This window comes from Impatiens glandulifera, chromosome 3, assembly GCF_907164915.1.
Source record: "Impatiens glandulifera chromosome 3, dImpGla2.1, whole genome shotgun sequence".
NCBI lineage: Eukaryota > Viridiplantae > Streptophyta > Magnoliopsida > Ericales > Balsaminaceae > Impatiens > Impatiens glandulifera.
Genome location: NC_061864.1, coordinates 52,002,694 through 52,027,562, shown reverse-complemented (window position 1 = coordinate 52,027,562; position 24,869 = coordinate 52,002,694). Strand labels below are relative to the sequence as shown.

The 24,869-nt window shown below is 32.0% G+C and overlaps 2 protein-coding genes across 3 annotated transcripts; one reads left to right on the top strand and one right to left on the bottom strand.

Annotated features, from left to right (window-relative positions):
* Nucleotides 1–422: 422 nt before the first annotated feature.
* LOC124932930 (B-box zinc finger protein 20) lies at nucleotides 423–2,091 on the top strand. The gene is made up of 2 exons (XM_047473643.1): nucleotides 423–608; nucleotides 1,725–2,091. Exons 1-2 carry the CDS (start codon nucleotides 423–425, stop codon nucleotides 2,076–2,078), a joined length of 540 nt encoding a protein of 179 aa, XP_047329599.1. The 3' UTR covers nucleotides 2,079–2,091.
* Nucleotides 2,092–4,555: 2,464 nt separating this feature from the next.
* Nucleotides 4,556–14,535, bottom strand: LOC124932838 (kinesin-like protein KIN-7D, mitochondrial). Of its 2 annotated transcripts, none has more exons than XM_047473525.1 (25): nucleotides 13,790–14,535; nucleotides 13,564–13,661; nucleotides 13,285–13,374; nucleotides 13,072–13,124; nucleotides 12,929–12,994; nucleotides 12,619–12,672; nucleotides 12,473–12,532; nucleotides 12,108–12,186; nucleotides 11,930–11,997; nucleotides 11,632–11,688; nucleotides 11,438–11,542; nucleotides 10,877–10,981; nucleotides 10,653–10,760; nucleotides 10,428–10,559; nucleotides 9,911–10,087; nucleotides 9,594–9,767; nucleotides 8,957–9,097; nucleotides 8,232–8,351; nucleotides 8,077–8,127; nucleotides 7,858–7,905; nucleotides 7,602–7,745; nucleotides 5,981–6,718; nucleotides 5,092–5,221; nucleotides 4,817–4,931; nucleotides 4,556–4,737 (listed from the first exon to the last, which is right to left on the bottom strand). In XM_047473525.1, the coding sequence occupies exons 1-24, from the start codon at nucleotides 14,128–14,130 to the stop codon at nucleotides 4,849–4,851; spliced, it is 3,222 nt and encodes a 1,073-aa protein (XP_047329481.1). In that variant the 5' UTR covers nucleotides 14,131–14,535; the 3' UTR covers nucleotides 4,556–4,737; nucleotides 4,817–4,848. The 2 variants fall into 2 exon arrangements, with proteins under 2 accessions (XP_047329481.1, XP_047329480.1); XM_047473524.1 differs by having other exon boundaries at nucleotides 9,594–9,770; nucleotides 13,790–14,534.
* Nucleotides 14,536–24,869: the final 10,334 nt, after the last annotated feature.

Below are 24,869 nucleotides of genomic sequence, written 5' to 3'. Positions count from 1 at the left end.
TGTCCAATCCAACCATGCTCATATTAATTATTAGACTAAGAAATTTGGTATCTTGATAAGGAAAGCATTTAAAAATACAACCTTTACTCCTCCATTTATCTAACATTCTATTCTATTATATATAATACATTTTCTTCACCTTCTTCTTCTTCTGTACTTTGAAAATCTTGTTCCTGTCTTTTTCAATACATCCCATTTACATATATACATACATTTTAGATACTTAAAGAAAGAAATAGAAACCATCTAGAGTTATGTAAAAGGGTGTAAGAAGAGATCTTGCAATTCCTACTACCCATATGCCCATAATTGATTCGTCGTTTTGTTATTTACTGTTGTAGCAAGTTGTTGATTACCTCCATTGATGGGTTGTATATTTAAACCTTAGGTGACAGAGAATTGAAGAAACAACAGAAAGAAAGATGAAGATTCAATGTGATGTTTGTTGTAAAGAAGAAGCTTGTTTATTTTGTCCAGCGGATGAAGCTGCACTATGTGAAACATGTGATTATCGAGTTCATCATGCCAATAAACTTGCTGGACAACATAATCGATTCTCTCTTCTTCATCCTTCTTTCAATGATGCTCCTCTTTGTGATGTCTGTCAGGTGCTCGACCTTTTGTCTCAACCAATTTTCTATTTTTTTGAAAAGTTCTTTTTTTACATGGAGAATATGAAATATGCTATTTTGCTCTTTTATCTCTCTTTCTTTTATATATATATATATATATATATATATATATATATATATATATATATATATATATATATATATATATATATATATATATATATATATATATATATATATATATATATATATATATATATATATATATATATATATATATATATATATATATATATATATATATATATATATATATATATATATATATATAGGGACATAGTTGGGTTGATTTTTTTTTTAATAATTATACACATATTTTAAATTAATTTTAAAATAGAGAGCGGAAATTTGGGGACATAATTGGTGTAAAAAATGATATAGTAAGACGTGATTGGACTTGAAAAATAGAACGTCTCTCTGCTATTAGATTTAAATACAATTACGTATTACTACAATTTTATTAATGACATCAAATTCTAGTTCTTTATATTCCTCTTTTACTGTAATAACAATTTTAAATAAATTTATTTATTAAATAAAGACGTAAAATTAAATTGATATATTTATAAAAAATGATCAAAATCATAACATTAAATTAATATATTATAGATTGATTTACTTATTTATTTCGCATTTGGTTCCTACCCAAAATTATGGTTTCTCCGTTCAATTTAAGGTGTTTTTATCTATTAATTTCAACTTAATGAATTCTCATGTCTATTTATTTTTTTATTTAAGTTAGTAATAAGTTATAAATGATTTTTTTATTATTCTAAATAAAATAATATAATCAGTTATTACATTGTTTTTCAAATAAAATAAAAATTACTAATATTTCAATACAAAATAATAATAATTAAGTTTAATTAAAAATATTTTAAAATTTAGTTAAATTTTTTGTTTTATGTTCTTCTTTTGAATCATAAGCTTATATAAAGTGTAAAGAGTAAATGTGATTTGATTTTATTAACAATTATTTTATATGTGAGGGGTCTTGAAAAATTATGCAAACTAATAAAAATTTAACTTCAATTTTTTTTTTATATTTTGAAATTATTTAATAGATTGATTAATTATTATTATTATTATCAGGATAGAAGAGGGTTTATGTTTTGTCAAGAAGATAGAGCGATCCTATGCAGAGAATGTGATATTCCAATTCACAAAGTAAACGAACATACACAAAAACATAACCGATTTCTTCTTACCGGAGTCAAGCTTTCTTCTTTTTCCGATCCATGTTCGCCGCCGTTACCGACGACGCCTGCATCGGCGTCGATTACGGCGGCAAGTGGAGGTGACGAGAGATGTATGAGTCAAGAAGGATCAATTTCAACGACAAATCAGATATCAGAATACTTGATCGAGACAATGCAGCCAGAATGGCAGTTTGATGAATTCATTGATCCTTCATGTTTCCCTAACAGCTTCTGTAAGGTTTGCTGATTCATTTATTATATATTTTTTTTAAATATATTTTATTATTTTAATAGATATTTATTGAAATATTGGAAGGTGAGCTATTGATTATTCACTAACATATTTTTTAAATTATAAAAATTAAATTTATTTTACTTGTATAGATTTTAAAATATTTTAATTATTTTTTAAAATAAATAATTCTATACATCAATCTAAATTATTTCCTTTTAAATAATCTAGCGAGGTTCAAAACGCATTGTTATGTTCTTGAGTTATTAAAATAAATATATTTCATTCTTCTCTCGTATATCATTTCATTACATCAAAAATATTAAAATATATTTTTATTTAAAAAATATATAATTTATTTTATTATTATATATTAATATACCCTTTAAATATTTTTATTGTTATTCAAATAACATTTTAAAATTCAAACAAAAATATAAGCATTGAAATTTATTTTAGTTGAAAAATAAATAAATAAATTAAAAGTAATTTTGTAGATAATTTAACTTTTTACAAATTATTACTTTATGTTTCCAAATATCTAGACTATTTATGAGTTTTTTTAATCTAACTTAAAATCTTTTATCAAATAGAAATGTATAGAATTTATAAAAATATATTAACACTACAATTATATTTGTCAAATAAAACTAACTCACTTAATTTTTCAATTTTTAACCAAACTTAACACATACACTTTTTTGTTGTTGTAATTGAGAGACAACTCAAAACATTTTTTTTTAAAAAAGTATAAGACCAGTTTGATCTGGTTATTTAAAAATAAATTGAGATTCTTTTAAGAAAAAAAATGTTTGATACAAAAATATGATGTTTATGTAAAATGATAAAAATATAATTAAAATTTATTTACAATATTAAAAATAGTAAAGATAGATATATAATAAAGTAAATATATTTTTTGTTTGACATATAAACTACTAATGTAAATGAAATGAATTTTGTTTAATTTGTAGATTTATGATCAAAGCCTGCCTTTTTCTGGACCATGGAGCTTATGAGAGAAAGCACAATCTGTTCACAACTTTAGGGGATTTGAGTTTGAGGGTGCCTCAATCTTCTTCTTCTTCAAAAGGGTTTCTTTATTAGGGTTCTAGATTTTAAGAAGAAAGCAAGTTGAGAAATGGTGGAAGTTGGAGAAAATGAAGAACACAATAAAGGAATGGCCATTGTTAAGGCTTAGTTTGGTTCTAGCTCATTTTGTGTTTTTTTTATCAAGTTGCTTGTTTTAAGATTAGTTGATGCTAAAAATCTAGTTTTTCATTGTTCAATATCACTCGTGCTATTTAAGTTCCATTACAAATAAACTGATTAAGTTTATTAAAAAAATAGAAGATTAGAGAATAAACTGAAATTCTAGCAAATATATCTAAATAATAAACATAATCAATCTAACCACCGGAAAAAAAAAAGTTTATTCTAAAAGGATTTTTTATCAAGAATCTCCATACATCTCCCTTTTTTAGCAGATTGGAATGAGTCAGTTTTTTGGATAAACTTACATTTCACCTTATTACATCGATAAATTTAAACAAAATAACTTTAAAATAAATAATTAAACAAAATAAATATAAATTTACCAACAAATTAACAATTTTAAATATATTCTTTAATTACATAAAAATCTTAATTGAATATATGTAGCAACAAATAAACAATAATTAAAAAAAAAAACTTTCAATAACAACTACAAGTATATTAGAATATATATATAAATATTCAACATTATTTTCATTATTTATGATTAGAGACCTTATTTAGTATTAGAGAAAAATTATAGGAACCTTGAATTTTATGAGTTCGAGTTGGTCATCCTCAATTTATTCGATTGAAATTCAATTGCATCTCTGTATTTTTTTTTTTGGGACATTGTTGTTATAGCTCAAACACCACATTGATAAAGATGCAATGATTCTATTTTCAATAAATTGACATTAATATTTGAGTATGAGTATAAAATAGATATAAATACATAACATACTAAATATTCATTTTTTTTTTAATTTAGAAAACTATTACAATATCCATTAACTTAAAGCATCCATAATAAGAATCAAAAACCCGGTATTTTTTTTTTATCTCTCAACAATTAGAAACAAATATATTATAAATTTACATATGTTTTCTTATGACTAGGGTTTTGTCAAGGCCAACATGTATACACCTAGGCAGTAAAGAACATAAATCTATCTATAATCACAATCCCCATAACCAATTCATTTGATTTCATTCACAATTGAACTTGTATTCTCAAGGTGATATTCCTATTAGTCCAAGTCTTTTAACGTAGACAGTGACAATTGAAAAGTCAAACAATCGCAACCCTATAATATATAATATAAAGAAGCAGAATCCCTTCTGCCTTTAAGATGTTCCTTTTTATCTAACATTAATAGAATCATTGCTAGGATTTATCAAGGGAATTAAGTAAGAATAGTAACAAATTATACTAGGCCTCTCTTTATGATCACAAATAATAATGGATTTTCCTTTACTTATAGAAGAAGAATAAGTGTAGCAATAGAAGTATTTACTTTCGAACCAATTCTTATTTATACAAACCCCATTATAAAAGAGATACGTACCTTTAGGATAATACATCAAACCGCACTATTATAGTGCAAGAAATTACAATCAATGGAAGATGATAGAGAACCTGCCCATAATTAAACAAAAAAACGAGAATATTAGCACAAACTAGTTCAAAAGAATAGGGAGAAGAAGAAAAAAACTACCTTTTAGTTGAGGGTAACCATAAACCTTAGTTTCAAGTGAAAGCAAAAATTCTATCGGTGATCTTTGTGCGACAAATTGGACACTCAGAACAAGCAAGCGAACAAGATTTACACACTGCAAAAAATATGTGACATTTTAGTTTCGTAACAGTGAAGGATTTCAAGAAAATTAATGAGATGATGAACATTTTCAAGAGCGAGCGAGAAATTTACATCATAATGTTTTTTCATAGAATTCATCGAGTAGTGATAGAAGAGTTAGAATTGGTGCTTACAACAAAAATGGCGGCAAGGGAGAAGCATTGTGGCAGTTGGTGATTCAAAGCAAACTTTACATACATGGGAATTCACATCCCCATTGCCAGAGTATTTAAGCTCTTTCTCCTTCATTTCTTGCATACGAGCCTATTTGTATTTTATCAAAGTACATGCATAATTCAAATCATCAATTAAAATACTAACATAATAAATATAAAGGAAATTCTGAACAATTTATTCAAACAATCCAAATAAGCCACACTCAAAAAGTTTTTAGTTTTTCGAAGTATTTCAAATGATCCGAGATCAAACAAGCTCGTAAAAGTCTACAATGGAATTCCTAATATATATAAGTAAATCTAGACGGAGAATATTAAAAAATTGATCATAAACAAAAACTTGTTTACATATAATTGGAGGTTGGATTAAAGAAGACAAACACTAATTCAACAAAAGGGTATAAACATGGATTGGTGGCAAAAAGGTCATTTGTATTTTGTTCTTTACTGGATCTCAAGTAGAGGAAAACAATTAAGAAATTCTTAATTGTTGGTAAAAAAATAAATAAAAAATTTGATTTAGAAGAATGGTTGCAACTTGCAATAAGGGAACAAAGTAAGAATACTTTAGATGATATCATAGAGTATGATGTGAATCAAACTCAAAAAAAATCTATATTTATTTATTATATTTGTCAAAAATCACAATGTTTTATATTTATCAACATCAAAATAAATTCTATAATGGGTGTAACTATAGTTTAACTTCAAAAGAAACACATTTAGAAAATAATTTTTCTACCAAAAAAAAGATGACAATAGAATCAGAGTCTGGATCATGATTCAAAAATAATCTGATTTGGTTCCTGGTTTTGACAAAATAATCCAAACATAAATTAGAGTTTACCTTCAAACGAACGACAAGAGATTCCTCCTTAGAAATTCCTTGAACTGATTTCACGGCATCATTTACTTGCACCTCTTTAAGAATAGTATCGTTATTTTTTATTTCATCAGCTTTCATATCCACATTTTGATCAGTTCGATCAACACCCCTATCATTAGTACTCAAATCAGAACTAACCGCACCTTTCTTAAGCTGAGCAACAAGCACCCACATATTTGCCAAATCATTTTCCAAAGCCGCCTCCCTTTTCTTAGCATCTTCAACTTTTTTCCGATATTCATCTTCAACAATTTCCTTTTCAGCTAATGCAGCCTCGAGAGTTGCCTCTCGCTGTTTTCGAGCAAGCAATTCCATTTTCATATCAGACGGGTCGAGATCCCACGAATCGAAATCGTCGTGAAAACCGTTGTTGGGTCGACCCGAAACCCGCCCGCCTCTTCTTGTGGATCTGAAACTGTCAGAATGCTTTCTGTTGTTATTCAGCATTGAAACGGTACCACCACCTTTATTAGAATGTAATAATTCTTTGGCTGAGAGTAATTCTTTTTCCAGCTTTGTGTTTTGAAGAGAGAGCTTTGTAATTTCACCCGCCAAATTCTTCAACTCTACAGCAGCGGCAGATGCTAGTTCTTTTGCATACGAAGCTTCTTCCGAAAGCTTCTGATTCTGGACACGTAACCCACTATTCTCTTCCAGAATTTGAACTTGTTCTAACTTCAGTTTCTCATTCGAGATTTCCTATTTAGTATATAAATAACAAAAACTTTAGCTTCTAGGCACAAGCATTAGCAGGTTGGATTCACAATTAGGAGTACAATCCAATCTAGTCCATACTTAGTATGGGTTGAATTCTACTCAATCCATAATTCTAAAGGACTATTACATTGGATAGATTATAATCCATTTAACTCATTAATCAAATCAACCGCTAAAATACCCTTAATTTATTTTTTTATAATATTTAAAATTATTGAATACAAAGGATAATTTAGTTATTTAACCCAAATAATCCACTTTGTTTTCTTTTTCAAAAGATCGTATATTCAAAACAGGAAAACCTACATCAACAAGCTATTAATGTTTGTGTGAAACATAATTCATAGCAACATTTTTTTATAGATCACACATTATTTTTTGTCTACTTTTTTTTAATAGAGGGTGTACTAATAAAAACTAAATAAAAGTGTATACAAAATATATTTACTTCTACAAAAAAATGTTTTCAAAATTTGGATTGAATGGTTCAACCAAAATTTTTTCTTATAAATTATGGGTTAACCCTCCAATCCACTTTAGAGCCAGGGATTGAATTGGGTTAATCCACGGATTAACCCAAACTTTTGTTCACCCCTAATCCACAATATGGAGTAGAGAGAAAGCATAGATTGGATTAGGCTGCATAAAATAATTCCCCCTAATTTATCATCAGATTGCAACTACTACAGAAAACATGCTTGTTTCCATTGAGGACCAAATACAGAAGTGAAATAAGGCATACAGGAGATAAGGCCTAGTGATTGAACAAACATGAAGCTAGGGAGATAAGAGAAAGGTGGAATAGGAAATATCAAGAAGGGACTTGCCAAGAATCATTATTAAGAGGGGAGTATGTTTTAAGTACCTGAGATTGAACTTTCTTTTTCATTTCATCTAGATATCCTTGATGAACACTCTCTTCTAAAGATGATAACTTGTTACCAGTTGAAGATGCCAATTGGTGTTGCATAACAGCTAATCTATCATTCAATTCCTTGTTCTCCACACACTGAATGTAGCCAGATAATGTGTTGTTGGTTTCAGCAAACAGGAAATGAAGTTTCAGGATTATTTTTTACACAGATTCTACTAATAACATGTTAGGTACAAAAAAAATGAACCTTGCTCTGCAATTGTTCTTGAAGGATTCGATTATCTGCAGATTTTATCTGTAAAAAGTGATGGAAAGAGACAATGTTAACTAATAATCTCACTGCTACTAATGTTTTAAACAAGTTCTCAAACATTATTTTAAATGCGTTGAAGAACATGAAAAAAAAAAAGCAAACAAAAAAAAGACTTCATATCCATAGCATTCACATATGTATAATAGCACTGACCTCAAGCTCAAAACTTTTTTCATTGCATTGAGTCATTAATCTCATAACTGTCTGTGTTAGCCAAAAAACAAAAATCTCAATTAGAAATTGCTAAAAACTTCCCATGCAATACATAAGAAATATTAAAAAATATATGAATGAAAAAAAAGGACTACCTGCTGCATGTCAACCAGTGATGAATTAGCAATTGAGGCTTCACCAATTTCATTAATACGCTGTTCCAGAGCCCGCATCTGTCTCCTTTTTTCTTGGATTTCACGCTCCATATTTTGAATCTACAGATTATTATACAAGCATGTTAAGAGAAACCACAAATGAAGAAATGTAATCATGTAATCATGTCACCACCATAGAATGGATGACCATGGGTTGTTTTGGATCAATTCTTTTAATGTTTGACCATGATTTGGAAAACTCTACAATTGATATGTTTGTCAAAAATCACAATATTCTAAAAATAATGTGATAATGATGAAAAATAATCGGATCATGATCGAGAAAAAAAACCTCTATACCAAATGAAGTAAAAAAATACACTAAATTTGGTCATGAACTAGAATGATTTGTATACCAAATAAAGCAACAAAAATTACCATAATCTAGATTATGATCCAAATTGTAACAAAATACTAGTTTTTTCCAAATAGAATCCTAGTCTTGCTTGTTTAATTACAGAGAAATAGGACACGCAGAACAATTAGTGCAGCACCTAAGACCAATACCCCTCGAAATTAGTGAAAATATAAATTATAAGCACCTTAGGCCGCCAATTAGGCCATCAAGCCCAAGCCAAAAGATATACACTGAGAAGTGCCCATAACCATTGAATCCATTCATTGACAAAAAAACAAATCTTAAGCTACATAAGCAAAAACCTTACTTGTATTTTTGATCCACTTGGATCATTGACAGACTGTTCCACCAGACGTTTTAGTGTGCTAGAGCTGAATGCTATCTCACCAGCAAGCATCTTAACTTGCTCAACGTGAAGGTCCATTTCATCTGACATTGTCATTTCGTCCTGCAATCCAGTTCTTTGACTATTAGAAGCAAGGTTTAGAGTGTGTGAACTAATAAATGTGCAACACCTTAAGAATATAAGATATGATTTGTAATAGAAATATGATAGAATCAAAAGATAAAAGATATGAGAGGCTCAGAGAAACGTAGGTGAGAAGCCAAGAGTCTAGTTTCCATTCCTCTCATTGATAGATGATATTTCTTAAGCTAGCCCTCTATTTATAGTCATAGAGGACCAGGTTGTGACATATTCTAACAGCTCACCTCACCTCCTTAACAACTTGGGGTAATAATAACTAACATGTAGGATGTAGCTTTTGGGGTATCTTACTATTGTATTCCCTAACTTCTTTTTTATATTGTATTCACAAAAAAAGAAATTAAATCAAAAAACAATTATATTAAGAGACCAGTTGAATGATTTATTGGATTAAACCAGCCAATTCTTGCTGGTCAGATGAACAGCAATGACATTTGGCAAAAAGATAGAGACTCACTTTAGGCAGCTCACCCCTTTGAGTCGCATCACTAATTATACTCCCAGCTGCTGATAGTTCATCAGTCCATTTGCTCGAAGATTGTTTGTGTAAAAAATCATTTGAAAGAGTAGAAGACGTGGAGTCCTTTTGATTTTCACTTTCTGAAAGTGAATCATCCCGTAGAATCACAAGCTTCTGAGAGCATAAATATCCACTCACAAAGATTAAAAAGTAAAATATACATTTGGAGAATATCACAAGGAAATGTTAAGAGAAACCCAAAAGATAAAGCAGCATATGTGGGCAGATGGTTCGAACAAGAGGGTGAAACTTACATCATCTTCAGCAATATGACTTCGTTGAACGGGGACATCGGTCAAAATTCCAGGAATTGTATTTTTCGTGGAAACAAGTATGAGCTTGGTGAGCCTTTGGATTCTACTCATCAAGGCAGCCTTTGCTTCTTCTTCTTCCTCCAATCTTGACTGCATCTTCACTTGACCCTCTTCCAACTATTAGATAGGAAGAAAGAACAAGTATTGTAAATAAAAAGTGGAACTTCCTTTTGATTGAAGAGTGCTCATTAGGGGAAAATATTGTCATTTTTTGCGTATACACTATGAAAAAAATCTAAAGGGTTATCCATGCACAACACATCTACAACTTCCCACTAGCAATCAAGCAATAAATAAAGGATCATGTTTATGCAGTCTTAACAACTTCTCATCTCTGCAACTGTCAGATGATTAAAGAGTAACTTTACTATTATCCCAATGCTAACCCTCAAAGCAACATCTTTAACCATATTTGGTCAAAGCTGATCAATGTGTACAAGATTCAAGGGAATCAAACCTGCTGTTTTAAGCTTATGATCTCCTCGTGGCTGACACCAACAATCATTCCCCTCCTGAATTGATCAAGTTCATCTTTGAGAGTTGATATCTCTTTTTGATATTTTTTTATCAAAGACTTCTCATCAATAATCTGGAATAAACATAATTAGCTAATTAGATGAAAAGACAAATTGCCATTATATAACAAGATCATACATCCCGAAACAAGTTGGTAACAACAAACCTTATTGCGTGAGGCATATATCTCAACACGCTTGGCCCTGCTAGCAAACTTCAATGTATTGTGAGTTTCTTCCATATTACTTGATGCTGGAGTGATTGTACAAATAAGCTGAGCAGTAAAAAAAATAATAAGAGGTCTTATTACGCATTAATGATACCTTTTTACATAAATGGCACAAGAAACAAAGTAACAATCTTGTCCACATAATAATTACGAGAACTCACTGAAACATGCCCATGGCCACTCAAAGATGTTTGCAGGAGGCGAGTGAGTTTGGAGTCTCTGTATGGGACATGGGATGCCTTCCCTTCACTAAGTTTTCCAATTACCTTCGCATACAAAATCAAAACTATTATTAAGGGAATCAAAGAATTGACATTCACAAAGAAATCTTCTAAAGCAACTAAACTGCTCTAGCAAAAATGTGTGAAATATTATGTCCGACATGGAAATCTAAAGTACAACTCTTCTGCCTTCCTACACAATTTATATATGCAGCACTTCTTTTCTCAGCTAACAAGAAATTAAATGTAAGATCCTCAAAGTTGAAGAATGTTCATAAAAAGCATAGAAACTACAGTGGTATTAATAAGTTAAAGATGTTGTATTATTATTGATCTGTGTGTCATAAACAACAAATGATGTTGTAAGGCAATACTGCAATTTAGGACGACATTCAATCTAAACTTACAGATTAAATAACAAATTAAAACTTACTTCGAATCTTGCAATATTTCATATATCATATAAGTTTTAACTTTAAAAAATTAACAATAATGACTTACAGTTCCTAATGTTAACAGACTTTTGTTTATGTAAGAACCTTCCTTTCTCCTTAGCCCAGTTGTTTCAGTTTTTGAGCTCTCAGATCCAGCAAGATCAATCAAATTCTAGCAGATAATGAAAAGAATATTACCATTTAAGTGGAATAAGAGAAAATTTGGATTAAATTTCAAGAGGATAAGACATTCAGGCATACCAGTTGAGAGAAGACCACCCCATCATATTCATCACCATGAGCACTACTTTCAACCATCTACAGTGAAAGTAATACATAATAACCTCAGCAACAAAATGGAGAAAAAAATGAAGAGGCCAACTTGGAACATGATGAAAGTTCAAACTGCAAAATCTACAGTTTCTTTTAAATAAGGAGTCAAACGGGTTCGTTCTGACGAGGCTTTCTAATTCAAAAACATCATGCACAGAAATAGGAAGCATAAAATGTACAACATATTCCAGAAGGAAATAATAACTTCGTCCTTGAAGATACTTACCAAGGTAAATATGGTGTGACTCCGACTACTGAACAGATTAAAATTATTTGAACCAACGTGTCGATGTTCTGCAAGCAAACAAGATCCATAAAGAGAGTTTATTAACTTACCAGAAAGAATTATAAGAAAAACAATAATGTACAAAGTGTGCATTAAGAAGAAGACAGTCTTTTAATACCTTCGCCAGCAGCAATAAAGGAAAGAACATGCCCGGGTGACAAAACCACTTCTTCCTTAATACCCTCAACATAAGTACCCTGTAAATATGTATAAATCAAATGAGGCTATAAGAACTATCTTTCTTTACCAGTTTACTAGCTACAACAATAGGGAGAGAGATAGAAAAGCAAAAAAAGACAACTGAATCAACAAGTGGCAGCAATAGACTTGCACCAATCACAATAATGTTACCAAACAACAATTACAGTCAATGGGTCTATCATCAAACTCAGTGGTTGTGTAATCAGAAACTGAGATAAACATGTAAATAGATATGGATAAAAAGTAACTGATAAAACTAAAAGCTGGAAGGTCATCAAGAACCTGAGCATCTTCGCGCACTCGCAAATTTTGTCCCGTTGGATCAAGCAAATCATTTATCACCTGTGAGCAGGGAGAATTGGTTATACCAAATATTGTAACCCATATAACCATTCATTAGCATTTGTGATAGCATTCCTTCCACTCACCTCATTGTAGATTTCAAGATACGATACTCGAAGTAGAAATTCTCGACCTGGAGTCTGAAGCAATAATTTAATTAACCTCAACTTCGCAATAGAAATAATATTTATACTGAGTGGCATATTTTATGTCACAGTTCTATTTCACATACTCATGGAAATAGTATATCAACATTTTTTATTTAAAAATGAAAGAGTCCAAGAATTTTCCATAATTAGTAGAATAAAGCAGAATGATTAATGGTATTACGTAAATTAAATGAGACTACGTTTCCAACAAAATCCTATCCTAAACAAATTCTGAGCACAAACTTACATCTTGGATGATGCTGAAAACATCTTTTATTGCTAGGGGTATTATGCCTGGAGAAATTTGATCACCCTGCATACGAATGAAAAAATTAAATAAAGCAATACAATAGTGTGCTTTAGTTGCACTTCTTTTGATTTAAAACTTACATGCATTGTATGTGTCTTCCCACTACTTGTAACTCCATAGGCAAAGACAGTTCCTGCACCATCATCAGGCACATGTTATGTTCAAAAGATAATGATAAACACTGAATCCAGGATTCAGCATATAGATCCAATCCCATCTTACAGTGGGGAAAACACTTATCATTGAAGGTTTAACCGTTTAAAATATTCAATAGCAAAAATGGTGATAAATACCATTTACCCCTTCCATAGCAGCCTTGACTACTGGTCTAGCGGCCACTTCATATACTTCTTGAGAAGTCGCAGAAGGTCCAAATACTTTGTCTGTGGAGGTGTTAAAGGAGTATATCAAAAGTTAGGCATATTGAACTGAAGTTCAAGAGGGAGATGATTTAACAATTAACATAGATTGAATCAAATTCACTTCAATCACATTGATTCCAAACAAACCTATGATATCATCCTTACATTTTGAATAAAATAAATGAACTGTAAATTACTGCAAGAACATACCAAAAGCAAAAGAAGTTGCCGAATTGAACTCATTCCGCACCAGACTATCGCCTTCAGCGGACCAAGCAATTTCATCTCCCCTATTATATTCCCTTTCACTACAACCAACCAACCAAACATTCAGTATTACAATCTCGAACCCTAAATCGACTAATTTAAATATTCCACAGAGAACGAGAACCACATGGATCTACATCATTATGTCGGATCTAGAGTCTAGACTTACTTCAGCGGTCGAAACCGAATCGTCACCGAAATGCTATCAGCGCTCGGTCTCGGAGCGTCAACCAGTTCCTCAATGTTATCATCCGGCGATGCAAAATCAACAGGTGAAGGCCCTCCGTATCCTCTCGGATTCATCGGATCACTACGATGTCGACTCGGCGTCACGGATCTTGAACTATAAGCGCTGCCGGAGCCAAAACCTGGTGTAGCAGAAGACGAACAGGATCGAGGAATAATCCGTCCGTTTATGAATGACGTTGAAGAAGATGAAGAGTATGGGCTAGGCTGTCTCCGGTTCTGAAACGGAGAATTACTCCGTCCCCGTGAGGTATAGGTAGTCATTTTGTCCTCCTTATTGAATGAAACTTAACTGTATAATGAAGAATTGGCAGATGGACATGAAGAAGTGGAATGAGAGGGAATCTGTCAGAAGTCACATGGTCAGTAGTAGTAAAGCGTAGAGCATTGGTTGATTTTAAAATCCAGTTGACGCTTTAAGCAAGTGAGATGGAAGCTGATGATGATGATGATGTATATAGATAGAGATAGAGAGAGATCTTTCCTTCTTCTTTAAGACAAAGTGAGCTGCCGCGGAAGGAGAGAGAGATAGAGAGAGAGAGAGTGAATGGTGAGTTGCTGCGGCAGATGTCTGAGAACGACGGAAGGATTTCTCCTCCTCTCTTTCTCTTGGCCCTCCCTTCTCGGCCCCCAAAATGCTTGTATTTTCTATCTGTCTCTCTCTCTACTCTCTCTATTGATATTATTGTAAAAGTAAATTTTGAATTCAATTGAATTCAATGGTTTGATGTGGCAAGTTAATGGGGTCTGATATGTTTGTCTCGGCTTACTTGTGGGTAATAGTAAAATAGTGGGTTTTCAAAGGTTCGCAGCAAAACAAGCGGGAATAACCAACCTTGATAAATATATATATATTCTTCAAAATTTGCTCAAATGTGAAGTTATCATATACCAATAAAATGTATTTATTATGATGTAAGAGAGAAATTTGAGAGAAAGAATATAAAATGTATTTATTATGATGTAAGAGAGAAATTTGAGAGAAAGAATGACGTAAAAATAATATTGTTGAAAAATGTAAAAAAGATGAGTAGAGAAAGAAATTTCTTTCTTTGAAATTTTATTTTTTTATCATTTTTTCAATTAAAATTATAAGTAATTGATAATAAGTAAATTTGTACAAAAACTCAACCAAACTATCACGTTCATATAAAAAAGGTTAACAAGAAGTGGATCTATTTAAAAAGGTTTGATTATGGGCGAATCTATGTTAAGATTCGGTTGGGCAGAAGTGAATTTTGAAAAAATATATATTGTTTATGTATGTAGAGATGTGATATAACCTTTAACTTCTTGATTTTTTTAAATTTAATTTATTATTTGTTTTTTTTAATTTATAGAAAATAAATTAAAATTTATGTTTATTTCAGAATCTTTCTGTTATATTTTGAAGATCAACTCAATTCAAATTTTGTTAATTAGTTCATAAGTTTGACACACTATTAGTATCTATATTATTTAAAGGTAAAATCTATTTAAAAGAGATTTAGAAAATAATTCTACTAATTGAAAAGAATTTTTTTAAGAAATGCATGCGAAAAGAAACTTTATCTTTTTTAAGTTTAGCTTTATTCTAATGAAAAATGACCAAGTTAATTTTGTAAAATAAACTATAAATAGAGACCTAAATAAAAAAGTGTCTTATATGACATTGTGTTATGGTAAGTTTTGAACATATCTTTTTAATTTTCTATTCAAAATTCAAACAAAATATATATATATATAACAATAATTTTGATTAAATTTCAAATAATATTTTAATTATTATAATTAAATTTTGATCAAATTTCAAATAATATTTTATTTAATATAATCAAATTAAAATTTGATTAAAGAAATCTTCATTTAAATTAATTACAAATAATTAATTTAAAAGATTATTTATTTAAAAAAATTGCCAATTGATTTTTAAAATCAATAAAATTATATATATGTCTGCAAGCGTATTTTTAACTAGAGTTTTTTTAAGTTCGGTGTTTGGTGATACTCGGAATATGACATTTGCGCTATATCCTCCCTACCCGTTTCTTTATAAAGTCTTGACTTTTAAAATTTGGTTTTGTTACGTTTTATTTTAACCAATTAATCGTCAGGTCCTGGACATGCACACGTTTTTTTATTTAAAATTGTAAAAAAAATAATATTCAAATGCTGATACATAAGGCTGATGTCGACAATTAGTGAAGAATGTGCCTAAAAATATCAGTTGAAGGCATTATGGTATAAAAATAAATTCCAAATAGGCTCTTATCAAAATATTTTTTATGAAAATATTCTAAATTTATTTTTAAATCATTTACTATTTTTTGAGATTTTTAAAAAATGGTTTGTGGTTTCAAAATTTAAAAATTAATTTTTAAATTAAAAAATTCCAACTAAACAGGTCCTAGGACCGGTTTCCTCAGTCCTAGGCTAAACACACACGGTCCTGGGTCGAGGTCTATTGATCGAGATGCGAGAGCTTCTCGGTCTAGGTGCGAGAGTTTCTCTCTATGGGTGCAGAAGGCTCTTAGTCGGGTGCGGGAGGCTCTCGGTTGAGTGTAGGAGGCTCTTAGTCGGGTGTGGGAGGCTCTCGATCACGGGCTAACTCTAGGCTAGACCTAGGCCAAAATTTCATTTGTCCTAGGTTAATCGTGGGTTAACTTTCCTCGATCTTGGGTGCGAGGTGCTCTAGGTCCTAGTTTAGCCTTGGGCTAACTTCTCTTGGTCGTCAAGAACATAAAACTGTAGGTTTGATATTTTTGATTGGGCCTTTAATCCTTTGATCTAAAGGCATGGGAAGCTTTGTCTAGTCCTAAGGATCACTTATAACATCAGCCCGATGTATCATTCGATTGGGATAATGTTCCATTTAACTCAAACAATTTTGAGGTAAAAAATGGATTTTTGGTTTTTAACCTTATTGAAATGTATGAAACTTGTCAATAACTTTTTATGCTTCATATGGTTGATTGAAACCAAAACATGAACAATGGATGTTCGTTTCAACTAATTCAAAAAACTAAAATCTTTATTTTTTTAAAATTAGTTTTTGATCAAACATGATCGGAATGGCTTGAAATTGGTTTGAATATGTCCCCAACATCCTTAGAAAATGTTGGGAAGCTTTATGTGTTGTTGTTCTTGAGTAATAACTCAAGAACATAAATTAGATTTTGAAAATTTTCAAAATTAAATTTGAGTACTTCTGATTTAGGTTGATTGATTCAGTTTTGTTTCACTAGAAAGCTTACAAATAATCCTATTATCGTTTTCCAATCAAGAAATCAGACAATCATGTTGTATATAAAACTAGTTGAACTAAAATATAAAAATTAAAATTAAAACTTGTAAATTGAATTATAGTATGATTGGAAGCTTACTGTGAGTTAGAGAACACTCTTTAACTCTTTTAGAAGCTTCTTATATGTCTAGACCTTGCACGAAATTTTAAAAATTTCAGAAAAGCTTGAAGATCTTTAATGATGAATTCTTGTACGGGCTTGATTTAGAGGTTAACAATGGATCTCTTGCCATCGGTTTTCCTAGATGAGACTATTTATAGCCTCCCAATGTCGGTTGATCGACCAAGTGGGCTTGATTTAGTTAAAAGACCATTGATGGTCTTTTATTTGATATCCGACCAGTTGTCCGTTTAGACAATGATGTTGTCTCAAAGTGTAGGGGAAATGATCACCGAAGTAGGGTGATCATTTTACCCTTTCAATGGAGTCAAATGATGGAAAAACGACAAAGTTCTATCTTTAAAAAATTAAAGATGGAAGTTTGTTCTTATATGGTTTGTCGTCGCGAAGAAGAAGACAAACCAGGTGAAACGACATTGTTTTGGGCCAAAAATCGAACACGGGACACTCCGTCTGCATTCTGTTGGCGATGGGTGATCCACACGAGTCTAGGTTGACGCCATTGGAGGCATCCATCTACTGATCTAGTGATGTGTGGAAGCACTTTTCTTTTGTTGCAGCGGGCTACACGGTTGGCTAATGACTCTGAGGTCTTCTGCACTGATCTCTTCGGATTTCGGTTGTAGTAAATTCCTTCTATTTTCCAGCCTTGGAGCTTGATTGAAATTGATTTTTTTTAATCCCTTTTTGCTTTATTTTCAACATACAAAATATTTTTAATATATATGGCATTTACTTTGCCCATTTATCATTATTTTTTTTTATATTTTTGGGTTTAATAAATAATTTATTTGGGATAAAATGGATACTACATTTATCCTAAATTATTTATTTAATTCTATTTTATTTTCTTAAAATTAATTTGAGATAAAATGAGTACAACATATATCCCAATATTTCTTGGCTATTACATTAATTATTTTAGATTTAATTATTACAATAATTAATCCAAATAATTATTTAATCATGTTTTGGCCTTAATTTTAATTATTTTGATTTTATTTATTCAAAATAATTTATAAATTGGATAAGTGAAATTTTAGTGCTTTCAAACCTTAAGAGCTCGAAATATTATTGTCATTTCCAAATACATTTATATCAATCTCGTCCATCAATTATATCAACATAAAATTAAAGCGATTTTGTTACATTAGTTCGTAACTAAACCCTCAATAGTCACATATGTCACAAAGACGGACCCAAGATTTAGAGGTGGGGTGGGCTTGAAAAAAAATTAGGGTGGGCTTAATTAAATAATAATAAAATTTTGGATAAAACGAGTGAATAAAGGTAACTTTTACCATTATTTTAATAATTAGATAAACAAAATAGTAAATTTGTTTTTTTTTAAAAAAATAGAGGGTAATATCACAATTTTACCGTAAAAAAATTCGAGGTGGCGCCCCTACATTAATCCCTTCATCATATGTCAATACAATCAAATGGCATAGATTAAACATGGGTGTGTAGTCTAAATTAACATGTAGTGTGATCATATAATGTTTAATACCAATTGGTCATTTATTCCTTATAGAGATCAATCTGAATAACTTTATAATCTTGATTTCTTTAAAATTGAATCTTTAATGCGCACATATATCATAAATAATATCTATAAAGACATTATAATACAAACTCCCACTAAAATTTTATATCATCTAAACATTCAATACCCTTATGAACAATATGTTCATGAAAGACCCCGAGTTGAAAATATTTAAAAAACGGGTTCGTAATTTTAGAGTTTGTCCAAATATGCTCAATGAATAATCAAATATTCTAAATTCTTTATTTTCCAAATAGTTCAACCTAATCGAACTCATATTACTCTTAAAGTAAAAGACTGCATATTATTGTCTTGTAATATTTTTAGTGGTCTTTCTATATCATTCATAAATTGCAATATCGTGAAAAAAGTTTACAGTCATATTCTTTACTTGGATACAACAGAACACCTAATAAATTATGTCAGCATATTGAAATAATTCGAGTGTTTGTTTAACACTCTTATGAGAATTAATTCTTTCAAGTAGTAATTAAACTAAAATTAAGTGGCACGAATTTCCGACTAAAACATCTTTGTTGGCTTTTAAAAGATCGATTAATTCATGACGCTCTTCTTGATTTAGACTTTGTCGGATTAAGACGATTTAGGGATAGTCTAGGGTGTTTAAGTATGTATTTCAATTGTGTTATGGTAAATTTTGAAAATATATTTTTAATTTTCTATTCAAAATTCAAACAATATATATATATATATATATATATATATTTTTGATCAAATTTCAAATAATATTTTAATTATTATAATAAAATTAAAATTTTGATCAAATTTAAATAATATTTTAATTTAAAAAAATCTTCATTTAAATTAATTAAAAATAATTAATTTAAAAGATTATTTATTTAATAAGAGTTGCAAATTGATTTTTAATATCAATAAATATATTTATTTTATTTTTTTGAGAAATGGCTTACGCCATTAATTAAAAAGACCCGAAAATGGTAAAAGGAGTACAAGAGTTGAAATTGAGCTTACAACAATTTGCTCAAAGTCAATCCACGATGGCCATGAGGAATCCACAATTGGCCTAAGAAACGCACGCGGACATTAAATTAAAGTACAAAAATGAATACAGAATGAAACTAGCAATCAATCAACTAAAACAAGACGATAGAGGTTGATTTCCTCGGACTCGTCTCTCTTGTCTTTGTCCTTGTTCTTTTTTTCCTTCTTTCTTGGGGATATATTTCCAAATAGAGTTTCGGATTCTTCGTCTTCGCTAGCTTCTCTTGTCATTTTTTTCTTTTGGGCTTGAGTTTGGAGTTGAGAGTATGAGTTGTTTCTCTTAAGGTGGTTTCTTTGAAATCGTTGCAGCTTTCTTTGGTTTCGGAGCTCATGGTTTTCAAGATTTTTGTCTTTCTCTATCATCCACGTCGACGTCGGCCTTTTCGAACCTAATTAGTGGAAAAAGGGCCTCGGTTTTAGGCTTAGTGGGATCGGGATCGGTTTGGTTCTCATTCATGTGTTCGTTGTGGCTTTCATTTGCTTTGAGGATTTCGACATAGAATTTCTTAATCACCTTGACATTCTCTTGTTTGGGAGTGGTCACGGGCTTCTTTTGCTTTTCCCCGTCCTCTTTTTCCGGTTGCTCGTACATGACCTCAATGGTGGCCATGTTTCCATTCCGGCATCTTAACTCGAATTTTTCCGTTTTTGTACTTGTTGAGTCGATCTCAATACAAACGCGGGCAAACGTGACCCGTTCAAACGAGTCAAAGTCGGGATCGAGCTTAAGCGACTTTTCAATGAGTCCGGTGAGGTAGGAAAGTGATTTGGCATTACAAAGGTGCGGTGGGATGTTTCTTAGTCTCACCCACACTTGTTTGGATTGTGGCGGTTTGTTATTGATGTTCATTTCTTCATTCCATTTGGCGAGCTTGAAACATAAGCTGAACATGAATGTGAAATATGAGTCGGCAATGGCTTGGGCTTCAGGCTTCATGCCAAAAGTGAGGAAGAAATAGTCAAAGTCATTGACTTTGACTTTTTGAGTCCCTTTTCGCTCCATTATTAGAAAAGGGCGGCCTTGATTGCTTGGAATGGGGTCTTGTGAGTGCTCATGAAGTGACCGACGACAACTCGCTTCCAATCGTGGACGCATCCCTTTTCAATTTCCTGGGGGAGTTCAATTTGAAGAGGGTGTTCGAGCGTTTTAATTTTTAGGCTAGGATCCACATTGAGCTTGCTTCCATTAACTGTCTCGTTTTTCCCCAAACCTTGTTGGTTTCCCATGTTCGTTTTGCATTTGTTTGTGTAGTGTATGCATATGTTTTGGGGCACTTGTAGAACTCCCTCATGACACCAACCGACCACAGAACAATTTTCTCGTATTCAGCTTTATCGAATGAGTTCAAATCTTGCTCGAATCGGATTTTGAATTGGCAAATGATTTGTTCGCTCCTTTTTGTGGTCATGACAAGTTCATGCCTTTGGAACTGGGCGAGAGACTTGAGAATTTGGTTCCGAATGCCCGCCAAATTTGCGATTTCATTTCGTCCCATGGTCCACGACTTATCGGGGATTTGAGCGGTCAGAGTGGGGATGTCGTGACATGCCGTAGTGGTTGAGGTGAGCCCGGATAGAAAAATAGCATCATGACTAGTCAGGGTGGCAGCGACATGGCCTATCGAAGGAGTAGCATTGCTAGTTTGGTTGACAACAGCCATACCGGTCGGGGTGGAGGATACATGACCGGTCAGGGGAGGGGTGTCATGGCCAGTTGGGAGATGAGTCGGGAGACGGGTTTGACCGGTTGATAGACCAACCATGTGACCAGTCGGTGCAACAGTTGGATTCAAGATAGTGTCATCTGCATTAGCAGCGTTGTGACGAGTCGGACACCTAGAAAAAGTGGCAGACCTTTCAGCCAATTTTTCCAAACTCCCTTTATTTTTCCTTGTACTTTTAGATTGGTTAAGGAGGCTAGTCGAGCGGAGGCTGGTCTAGCGTAGTCTCATTGTGACTCAGCCTGCATAGCAGACAGTCAAATGCCTTAGCAACCAGCAATAATTCAGACCTGCAGCAGAAATCAACAACAATAATCTACAACAATAGATGACAACAAAGGAGCCAACAAAAGTCACCCAACCCATACCAGCCTAATTGAGGAGCAAACTGCACAGTAGACGGCAATCAACAGATCCCCAAAAATCATCCAAAAGAAACCAGAAAAATAGGCAAAGCCAACTGCACGACAGAACGATGTTAGACAATATCGTGTTGTTTGTGCAGATCGGGTCGTGCCGCCCGTGTCGTACCGTGATGCTTGTGCTGATCGCACTTCCTTGATCAATGCTGATTTTGACGCCGATTTTATGACTTTCAACACAAGACAATATCGTGCCGCCTATGTCGATCGTGTCGTGGATGTGCCTATCGCGTCGCCGTGACGATCGTGTCGCCTATGCCAATCGTGTTGTGGATGTGCCGATTGTGCCGGCAGTGCAAATTTAAAATCAATAAAATTATATGTCTGCAAGCGTATTTTTGACCAGAGTTTTTTTTTAAGTTCGTTATTTGGTAATACTCGGGATATGACTTTTGCACTATACCTCCATACCCGTTTTTTATAAAGTCTTAGCTTTTAAAAATTGGTTTTATTACGTTTTATTTTACCAATCAATCGTCACGTCCTAGACATGCACATGTTTTTTGTATTTAAAATTGTAAAAAAAAAATATTCAAATGCTGGTACATAAGGCTGATGTCGACAATTAGTGAGGAATGTACCTGAAAAATATCAATTGAAGGCATTATGCTCTAAAAATAAATTCCAAATAGTCTCTTATCAAAGTATTTTTTATGAAAATATTCTAAATTTATTTTTAAATCATTTACTATTTTTTGAGATTTTTAGAAAATGGTTTGTGGTTTCAAAATTTAAAAATTAAATTTTAAATTAAAAAATTCCAACTAAACAGGCCCTAGAACCGGTTTCCTCAATCCTAGGCTAAAACCCATGGTCCTGGGTCGAGGTCTATTGATCGGGATGCGAGAGCTTCTCTGTCTAGGTGCGGGAGCTTCTTGGTATGGGTGCAGAAGGCTCTTAGTTTGGTGCGGGAGGCTCTCGATCGGGTGTAGGAGGCTCTCGGTTGAGTGTAGGAGGCTTTTAGTCGGGTGTGGGAGGCTCTCGATCACGGGCTAACTCTAGGCTAGACCTAGGCCAAAATTTCATTTGTCCTAGGCTAATCGTGGGTTAACTTTCCTCGATCTTGGGTGCGAGGTGCTCTAGGTCCTAGGTTAGCCTTGGGCTAACTTCTCTTGGTCATCAAGAACATCAAACTATAGGTTTGATATTTTTGATTGGGGATTTAATCCTTTGATCCAAGGGCATGAGAAGCTTTGTTTAGTCCTGAGGATCACTTATAACATCAACCCGATGTATCATTCGATTGGGATAATGTTTCTTTTAACTCAAACAATTTTGAGGTAAAAAATGGATTTTTGGTTTTTAACCTCATTGAAGTGTATGGACCTTGTCAATAACTTTTTATGCTTCATATGGTTGATTGAAACCAAAACATGAACAATGGATGTTCGTTTCAACTAATTCCAAAAACTGAAATCTTTATTTTTTTTTAAATTAGTTTTTGATCAAACATGATCGGGATGACTTGGAATTGGTTTGAATATGTCCCCAACATCCTTAGAAACGTGTTGGGAAGCTTTATGTGTTGTTGTTCTTGAGTAATAGCTCAAAAACATAAATTCGATTTTGAAAATTTTCTAAAAAAAAAATTGAGTACTTCTGATTTAGGTTGATTGATTCAGTTTTGTTTTAGTAGAAAGCTTACAAATGATCCTATTATCGTTTTCTAATCAAGAAATCTGACAATCATGCTATATATAAAACTAGCCGAAGTGAAATATAAAAATTTCAATTAAAACTTGTAAATTGAATTATAGTATGATTGGAAGCTTACTGTGAGTTAGAGAACACTCCTTAACTCTTTTAGAAGCTTCTTAAATGTCTATATTAGAGCCTTGCATGAAATTTTCAAAATTTCAGAAATGCTTGAAGATCTTTAATGACGAATTCTTGTACGGGCTTGATTTAGAGGTTAAGATTGGATCTCTTGCCATCAGTTTTCCTAGATGAGACTATTTATAGCCTCCCAAGGTCGGTTGATCAACCAAGTGGGCTTGATTTAGTTAAAAGACCATTGATGGTCTTTTATTTGATATTCGACTAGTTGGCCATTTAGGCAATGATGTTGTCTCAAAGTGTAGGGGAAATGATCACCGAAGTAGGGTGATCATTTCACCTTTTCAATGGAGTCAAATGATGGAGAAACGACAAAGTTCTTATATGGTTTGTCGTCGCGAAGAAGAAGACAAACCAGTTGAAACGACATTGTTTTGGGCCAAAAATCGAACACGGGACACTTCGTCCGCATTCTGTTGGCGATGTGTGATCCACACGAGTCTAGGTTGACGCCATTGGAGGCATCCATCTACTGATCTAGTGATGCGTGGAAGCACTTTTCTTTTGTTGCAGCGGGCTACACGGTTGGCTAATGGGTCTGAGGTCTGTTGTACTGATCTCTTCGGATTTCGGCTGTAGTAGATTCCTGCTATTTTCCAGCCTTGGAGCTTGATTGAAATTGATTTTTTTTAATCCCTTTTTGCTTTATTTTCAACATACAAAATATTTTTAATATATATGGCATTTAATTTGCCATTTATCATTATTTTTTTATATTTTTGGGGTTTAATAAATAATTTATTTGGGATAAAATGGATACTACATTTATCCTAAATTATTTATTTAATTCTCTTTTATTTTCTTAAAATTAATTTGAGATCAAATGAGTACAACATATATCCCAATATTTCTTGGCCATTACATTAATTATTTTAGATTTAATTATTACAATAATTAATCCAAATAATTATTTAATCATGTTTTGGCCTTAATTTTAATTATTTTGATTTTATTTATTCAAAATAATTTATAAATTGGATAAGTGAAATTTTAGTTTTTTCAAACCTTAAGAGCTCGGAATATTATTGTCATTTCCAAATACATCTATATC

What these genes read in the sequence shown, in the direction of transcription:
- LOC124932838 (XM_047473524.1), bottom strand. Translation starts at nt 14,130, where the DNA reads ATGACTACCTATACCTCACGGGGACGGAGTAATTCTCCGTTTCAGAAC. An exon ending in ATCTTGAAATCTACAATGAG is followed by an intron (nt 12,533 to 12,618) that starts GTGAGTGGAAGG and finishes CCCTGCTCACAG; the next exon opens with GTGATAAATGATTTGCTTGA. An exon ending in TATATGCCTCACGCAATAAG is followed by an intron (nt 10,560 to 10,652) that starts GTTTGTTGTTAC and finishes TGTTTATTCCAG; the next exon opens with ATTATTGATGAGAAGTCTTT.
- LOC124932930 (XM_047473643.1), top strand. Translation starts at nt 423, where the DNA reads ATGAAGATTCAATGTGATGTTTGTTGTAAAGAAGAAGCTTGTTTATTT. An exon ending in CTCTTTGTGATGTCTGTCAG is followed by an intron (nt 609 to 1,724) that starts GTGCTCGACCTT and finishes TATTATTATCAG; the next exon opens with GATAGAAGAGGGTTTATGTT.